Here is an 8,070-nt window from a genome sequence, read left to right on the forward strand (position 1 = left end):
ACAAGAAATTCCATTGGTAGTCACTGACACAGCTCAAAACTATATATACTTAACAATGTCTCCAATTGATTTAACAACTATCCAAGACTCAATATGCAAGAGTTGGCAGCATTGTAGCATTTTTTATTTTGTTAAACACCTACCTGAACGACTGTACATTAATTGTACACATCAAGAAATTAAGCATTGTGTAACTTTAAGTTATACTAATTCAGTACTAAACTTCAAAACCGTAAAAGTTAAATCTAATGATAAAGTGACTAAAACAGTAATTTCAATCCTGCTAGGTGGATTATTAGAGTCTGGTCACACTATAAGCTCCATTGATCTTTTTAATTGCGGACTTGAAGATAGTGTATGCAGTTTGCTATGTAAATCAATTTTTAATGATAAATTTAAATTAGATTGTATCGAAGAACTGGACTTATCTAGTAACCGAACCACTGAATACTTCATTGATTCAATCATTGAATCTTTTCGTTACTGTATTATTAAAAAGTTGATAGTTTCGTTCAGCAATTTTACAGTCTTAGATGGATTTGCAAAGGATTTATTTACTGCCTACTCCACACAAAAAAGACTGCTCAATGTTATTCATGGAGTTCCTTTCTCAGTAATTAACCACCGAGAGGTAAATGAACCTACACCATTTTCTGAATCAGTGATCAACTTTGAAGAGGATGAAGAAGATCTGTATTCTTGCTTTGATAATGACATTGGTGATCAAACATGGGAAAGTCATATCATTACATTCTTTGTAAATTGCAGAATTGATTCAGACACAATTAAAAAAGGAGTATTGTGTGATTTGCAAACAGATCTAAAATTTACTAAACTATACAAGTTCCATATTTATGATAGCTTTAAGAAAAGTAGCAATCCTCTGGAGGAACTTGTGTCTATTTTGAGTCTACAAATAGTTAATAATCTTGTAATACATGAGGTAAACTTGCCGGACAGGCTGGTTAGGGAGACTCTAAATATCCTCATTCAGTTGGGTGGTGGAATTTGTTATGTTTTAACATCGAAGACAATGATACATGCATATAATGCTAGCATTTACCAAATTTTAGCAGCTGTCCAACAGATTTCATTTATCAACTCAATGCAGCCTGTTCTTATAGAGCAGCCAGTCTATATGAACAATGCTTCACCAACAAATATTTCGTGTCATTGGCAATGTATTGATTTGAATAACTGCAACATTACTGATGAAGAACTTTATAAATTGCACACTTACTTTTGCAATGATACTATTAGGTTACTGAATCTTTCTAACAACAATTTATCATTACCTGCTATATTTAGCTTTATTCTAAATTGTAGATTTGTACAAAACCTGCATTTTGATGGACGTTACAGTGAGTTTCATCTTTGTGAAACTCTTTTTGGTTTGTTCCCTAGTTCAATATTTACAAGGGATTTGCAAATAGAAGTTAGATTCAAAAAATCAACTGCTTTCATTTTGTGTGGATCTCAATTGTGTGAATCACATTCTTGCATTGATGATTTCTTGGCCACTGCTATTGCCTCATCTGAATCAATTCATTTTTTGATGATTAATTGTAGTTTTCATATGCAAGATAATAATTTTATACATGTATTACATGGATTCAGTTTAGCTAGCAATTTATCCAGTCTTCATATACACAATGCTTCCTTGCAGTTTCATCACCTACTCAGTGTAATTGAAATTCTTCTCCATGTTAAACTGTTCATTGTAGAAAAGGATTTTGTGTTCACAAACAATAATTATTCAGAAAATTATCACAATCATGTAAAAAATTTCTTTTCAGGAGAGTGTGCTAGAGTTGAAATAACATGGCACAGTGCATATGAAGGAGTTACTGCATTCATATTTAAAGAAATGACATTGTTTAAGGATGCAATGAAGATGACAAGTATATTGAAGGGAACTGCAAGCATTCACAGGTTTAGCATTTCAAATGTATATGTGAATGATGACCTAGCTGAAGATGTCGCCATGCTAATCAGTATGGATACTCTTTCTGTTGTAAAATTGGCAAACCTTAGTTTGAGTGGCCAGCAGATGATGCTAATTCACAAAAGTTTAGAATTTTCAACTTCACTGATCCACCTTGAAATAAACCACACCAATGCTGTAAACTACTATCAAGATGAACTTTTTTCTATAGTTGCTAAGAAACAAAATACAAACTTTCTTATTATTGAAAAAGAGCTTGTATTTACAAACTACTCACACACAAAGTCATTCTTTGCACAAAAGGGTATCAGATTTGAAGTACAGCCAGTACATTTCACTGTATCCATAATACGAGAGATGGCGACAATTAACTATGCAATAAAAATGAAAACTCTATTAAAAGAAACCAAAACGCTTTCAAGTTTTAGTATTTTGAATGCCTGTATGACTGATGATCAAGCTGAAGATGTTGCATTGCTTCTTTCCACTGAATCAGATAATTTGACTAAAGTAGAATTAATGAAACTGAACTTGAGTGGCAAGCAATTAATGATAATACTAACAAGTTTGCAGGATACTAATTCCTTAAGCCATTTAGTAATAAATTCCATCAATGTTGTAAACCATTGTCAAGATGAGCTGTTTTCTATAATTGCTGGAAATGAGAATTTATCTCACCTTGAGATCTCAAATTGCAATCTCAAAGAAGCAACAGTTATCAAGATAACTGAAGCAATATTCATAATTTCGGAATCTCTAAGATGTTTAATTTTAAGTTGTAATAACATTTCTGATATAGCAGCAGCAAAATTGGCTACTACATTGAGAAAGACAAATTTTCTCATACACCTTGATCTGTCAAGCACTAACCTGCAAGCACAAGGTATTACTAGTATTGCACAAAGCTTAAGACAAAATACCTGGTTATACAGCTTTTGTATTAGCAATTGTAACCTACCCAAGCAAACAGTTGAAGATATTGTTTCATGTGTACTAGATGACTCAAAGTCACTCAGTTGCTTAGAAATGTCAAACTGTAAATTAGAAGAGACCCTAATTCTTGATATCACAACAGCGTTAACTAAAATATCATCACTACATACACTAGATCTCAGTTTGAATAAAATAACTGATATTGCAGCTGCTAATCTTGCTGCAGTGATTACCTGGAATCAAAATATCGAGTGTTTAAGACTATCCATGAATGGTTTGAATGAAACAAGTGTTTTTAATGTTTTAACATCATGTAAAGTGTTGTCAAAATTAACTTGTGTTGATTTGGATTTTGCTCACGTAAGTGCACCAGTATCTGAAGGCAGCTCAAATATATACCTTTCGATTGATGATATTATTGAGGGAGTTGCTATTAACAATAACGATTGTGATGGTACATACGAATATATTACTCTAATGAATGACATTAGACAGTTGACCCATCTTACACTAAGCAACTGTAGCTATATGGAAATGTTTAGTGCTCTCGTAGCATTATCATCATTAGAGCACTTGGATGTGAACTCGAGCAAGATTCCTTTTACAGCGATTTCAACTACCATTGAAAATAATACAAGTTTGAAGCACATAAACATTTCGAATTGTTCCTTACAAGACCACATGTTTCATGAAATAGCTAAAGCTATGTCAACCCTCACTGAGTTAAGGCATCTTAACATAAGTGGCATTAGAATAGCTAACAAAGCAGCAGGTTTTGTAGCAGCTACCATCACCAGAAACCCTGCAATATATCATCTTGATTTATCCAAATGTCAACTACAGTCCAATGGGCTTATGAAAATTGTCAAACAGCTGATAAACTTAAGGCAGTTATCTTATCTTGATGTAAGTTATAATTACTTCACTGCAGAAGCTGCTAATGAATTAGCTAGCACATTCACTAGAAGTTTTGAACTTGAACACTTGTGTTTGAGTCACTGCAACTTGTGTGAGCAATCATTTCTTTCCATTGTCAAGTCTCTTGCAAGTATGAATGCCATAAGGCATCTAAACTTGAGCAGCAACATCATTAACTCTGAAACTACTATTGTACTAAGTGGCTGTATTGCAAATAATTCAAACTTAGAATATTTGGATTTGAGCAATTGTTACAGTACTGTATCTGAAAATTACATTGAAAAAGTTACTTCCAGTCTGAAGCTTCTTAGTTCCATTAAACATTTGAATATTAGTTCAACTAATTTAAATGATAGTGCTGTAGATGATTTGGCATTTGCAATTAACAACAACACTGGACTGGAATGCATTAATTTTTCCAATTGCAAAGTACAGGGAAATGGTATGCTTAAAATATTACAAAAATTGCTACAGGCATACACACTGAAATGTATAAATTTACAAGGGAGTACCATTCATACTAAGCAGGTCAACACAAGGAGTTCTAAAAATTTGGTTACAATATTGGTTCGGATAATTACTAATAATAAATCACTTGAACACATTAACATGTCCAACTGTGAACTGTCTACACTAGAAGTGAAATCTATTATGAAAGCTCACAGTGTATTGTCGAATTTGATTCATATTAAAATTTCTCAGAATAGTGTAAATACTAAAGCAGCAGATGAAATAGCATCTGTTATCACAAACAACAAATCATTGGAAGTTTTAGATTTTAGTTGCTGTGATATGGGTGGAGACAGCATGACTACAGTTGTGGATACTCTTGCACAGTGCATGCACCTTAGGGTGGTCAATCTTAGCAATAATATTATCACTGAAGAAACTACAACAAAATTAGCTTTGAGCTTGTGCAATAATGCTACGTTGGAACACCTTGATGTTTCCTGTTGCTCTTTGGAATGCTCTCAATTTTTTGCAACTCTAAGTACAAGTGCACAATTTTATTTTAAACTTAAACATCTAAATCTAAGTTCAAATAAGATAACATATAGAGCATCATGTGATTTACATTCTTTCCTTGCCGTTAGTGGCATGACTGAACATCTCGATTTGTCTGATTGTTCTTTAACAGAAAATGATGATGAAGATGGTTTATATATTGTACTATCTGCACTCCAAAACAGTAATTCTTTGAAACATCTTAATTTACAATCAAATAAATTTACAGAAAAGGCAGCATGTGCTCTTTACAATGTAGTCTGCGTAAATCAAAACCTTGATTTTCTTAATTTGAACCAATGTGACGTACCTGAATTCTTGCTTGGTGACATCCTTAAGCAGTGTAGATTATTGACATTGTTAGATATTGGTCACAATGTAGTTACAGATGAAACTGCATATTTACTTTCTTGTGCTGTTAGTAATGGAATACTGAAGTATTTAAATATAGAGGACTGTATTTTACAAGAAGATGGTACTGAAATCCTTGTTGATGCAATGACATATGGTACTAATATGGAATATATAGTTGCTGAGGAATATATGGAACATACCACAACAGGAGCTGTGATCAGTGATATAAGTATTTTAATATTTAAATTTGGTATTAGTAGCTACAATCCTTTAGCTGGAAAGATAGATTCAGTAGTGGTAAAACCTGTTTACTATTTTAAATTAACTTCAGATTGCCTTTTAGAGGATATGATAGATATCATTGAATCAGTTTTCGATATGGAAAGTATAGAATATTTCAATGTTTCTTGCTGTGATTTAAGAGACCACAATTTCTATTTAATACTACAAGCCATGAAGAATAGCTCTACATTGAAGTATCTACAGTTGAAGTCCAGTTCAATTCCAGATGAAGGCCTGTCCAGCATAGTTTCTGCTATTTCCAGTAGCACAATAGTGCATACTGACTTTTCAGATTGTAATCTGCTTGAGTCACAAGTTTCACTTGTTGTTAAAGGTTTGGTGACACTATCTAATTTAAAGTATTTGAATGTTTCTGACAATAAAATATCCATAGAAGCAACCAATGATATAGCAGAAGTTATTACCAATAACAAATCACTGCAATACTTAAGCCTAAACAATTGTGGCATAGGTGATGCTGGAATTCAAATAATTTGTAATGCTCTATCAAATATCACATCTCTACTTTCCCTTGACATTAGTAACAATTGTATTGGAAACAATTCAGCAGTTCGTATTGCCAATGTTCTGTATAGCAACAATGAACTTCAGCATCTTAATCTCACCAACTGTTTTGCAGAATGTTTCTTTACAATTTCTCATGTTGATTCTCAAATGCAAGCAATAAAGAACTTGTCTTTAGAGAATAATCAAATTGATGATCATGCAGCAGAAATAATTAAATATGTTTTTATTTGTAATTCCACAGTCGAATATCTTAATCTATCACACTGTAACATGACAGAAACAGGATTATTATCAATACTCTCTGCTCTTGAAACTGTAAAAAGTTTACAGTTCCTTAACTTAACATCAAACAATTTCACTAAATCAGTTTTGCGAAAATTGCTGTCTGTTATACAAACAAACATAAATATAAAGAAGCTTGTTTTTTCTAACTGTAAATTACCACAGAAGGATTTGATCACTTATATCAACTTGGCACTTAGTGACACCAGTTTAGTTCAGTACATCGATTTTAGTTGCAACAGTTGTGATGCTGCTGAGCAAGATCATGAAACTTCAGATTTATGTGTAGAACATATAGTCACCGTCAATGAATCATTAGAGTATTTCAACTTATCCCACTGCAATCTGTCTGATGTGATAATGCACGAGATTGTGTTAGTATTACAGAAGTGTACATCACTAACTACTTTACGCTTATGCTCTAGCACTATTTCCAGTGGGTCATTACTTGGATCTGTCATCACCAATAACCAAAGCCTAGAATATTTAGATTTATCTAATTGTAAACTTCAACAAGAAGACATTAAAACAATAGCTGACGGTTTGAAAAAGACAAACTCATGTCGTTTTCTCCTGTTAAACTCCAATACGATTAATGACACTGCAGCAAAGGTATTAGCATCAACTATCAGTACTAGTTTGTCTCTTACACTAAACCAGCTGTCTCTGTCTAATTGCAAGCTAGATGACAAAGGAATACTGTACATAGCTGATGCTTTGCAATGGATTTCATCATTGCAACATCTTGATTTAAGCTACAATGCAATCACTGATGATGCAGCAGCCAAAATTTCAACAGGTCTATCTTGTAACACTGCTCTTGAGTATTTAAACATGAGTTACTGTACTTGGTCAAGCAATGGGCTTAAAATAATTCATAAACAGCTAGATCTTGAAAATTTTACAAACCTACGTGAAGTTGATTTTTCAAATGATGGTTGATCTTGCACGCTACAGTGTACTTACTACACTTTTGCATAAAATACTGCTTATCACTTTCACTTTCCTTTCATTTTATTGCATTGTATTTAGTGTAACCTACTTTATTATCCTATAGCTGCTAAATGTATACTGCATACATTTTTACATTATGTTACTTTTTCTACATGTGGCATACAATGATCATTGTTTTATTAAAATTAGAAGCATTATAATTCTTGTTGATTGAATATTGAAAACTACCCAGCCCATTTATGATTCAGCGAAAAACACACTTTAATATTTTATGCCATTGTAGACTAAGCTATAAATGCTAACCCACAAAAGACGAAGTTAGGGAAGATTTTTCACAAACTCTGCATAATATTGCATAATTTGCATTCTTCTTAAGACTGTCCTAGATGTGGGTTTCATCCAAGTATTGACTATTGCCTACATCAGTAGCTTCAGCAGTGTTTGCATTTGTTACAACCCCTTGGCACTACAAAATGTTTGACTGGCTACCTAAGTCCTGTCCAGCTCACCCCCCTTAGAAAAATCCTAGATTTGCCTGTTGTGAGTCATGGTTTTGTGCCACCTGCAAGAGTCCCTATATTGTGGATATTATCACACTGACAGTACAAGAGGGTGGCACTCCTGGATGTATCCTGTACTCTGATCTTTGTCCTCGGTCAAAGTCAAAAAAATAAGCCGTGACTTTTGCTAAAATCCACACTTGACTCTTGGTCAAATTCTTACACATTTTTGTAAAAAAAAAGGATATTTTGTAGTTATAATTCAATTGTGGTACCAGTATATATACACTGTACAAATGAAGCTTGTCTTTTGACCTACTGCAAATCTTTTGCTTGACGTTTCAAGGATGAAGATCAAAGTTACTCAGT

At 33.1% G+C, this 8,070-nt stretch overlaps 1 protein-coding gene across 1 annotated transcript; it reads left to right on the forward strand.

Moving 5' to 3' along the window:
- The first annotated feature begins 7 nt into the window (after window positions 1–7).
- On the forward strand, window positions 8–7,388 carry LOC136247597 (uncharacterized). Its single transcript, XM_066039359.1, has one exon. It carries the CDS (start codon window positions 56–58, stop codon window positions 7,187–7,189), a length of 7,134 nt encoding a protein of 2,377 aa, XP_065895431.1. The 5' UTR covers window positions 8–55; the 3' UTR covers window positions 7,190–7,388.
- Window positions 7,389–8,070: the final 682 nt, after the last annotated feature.

Source organism: Dysidea avara, chromosome 2 (genome assembly GCF_963678975.1).
Source record: "Dysidea avara chromosome 2, odDysAvar1.4, whole genome shotgun sequence".
NCBI lineage: Eukaryota > Metazoa > Porifera > Demospongiae > Dictyoceratida > Dysideidae > Dysidea > Dysidea avara.

Coding starts and splice junctions, on each gene's coding strand:
- LOC136247597 (XM_066039359.1), top strand. CDS start 56: ATGTCTCCAATTGATTTAACAACTATCCAAGACTCAATATGCAAGAGT.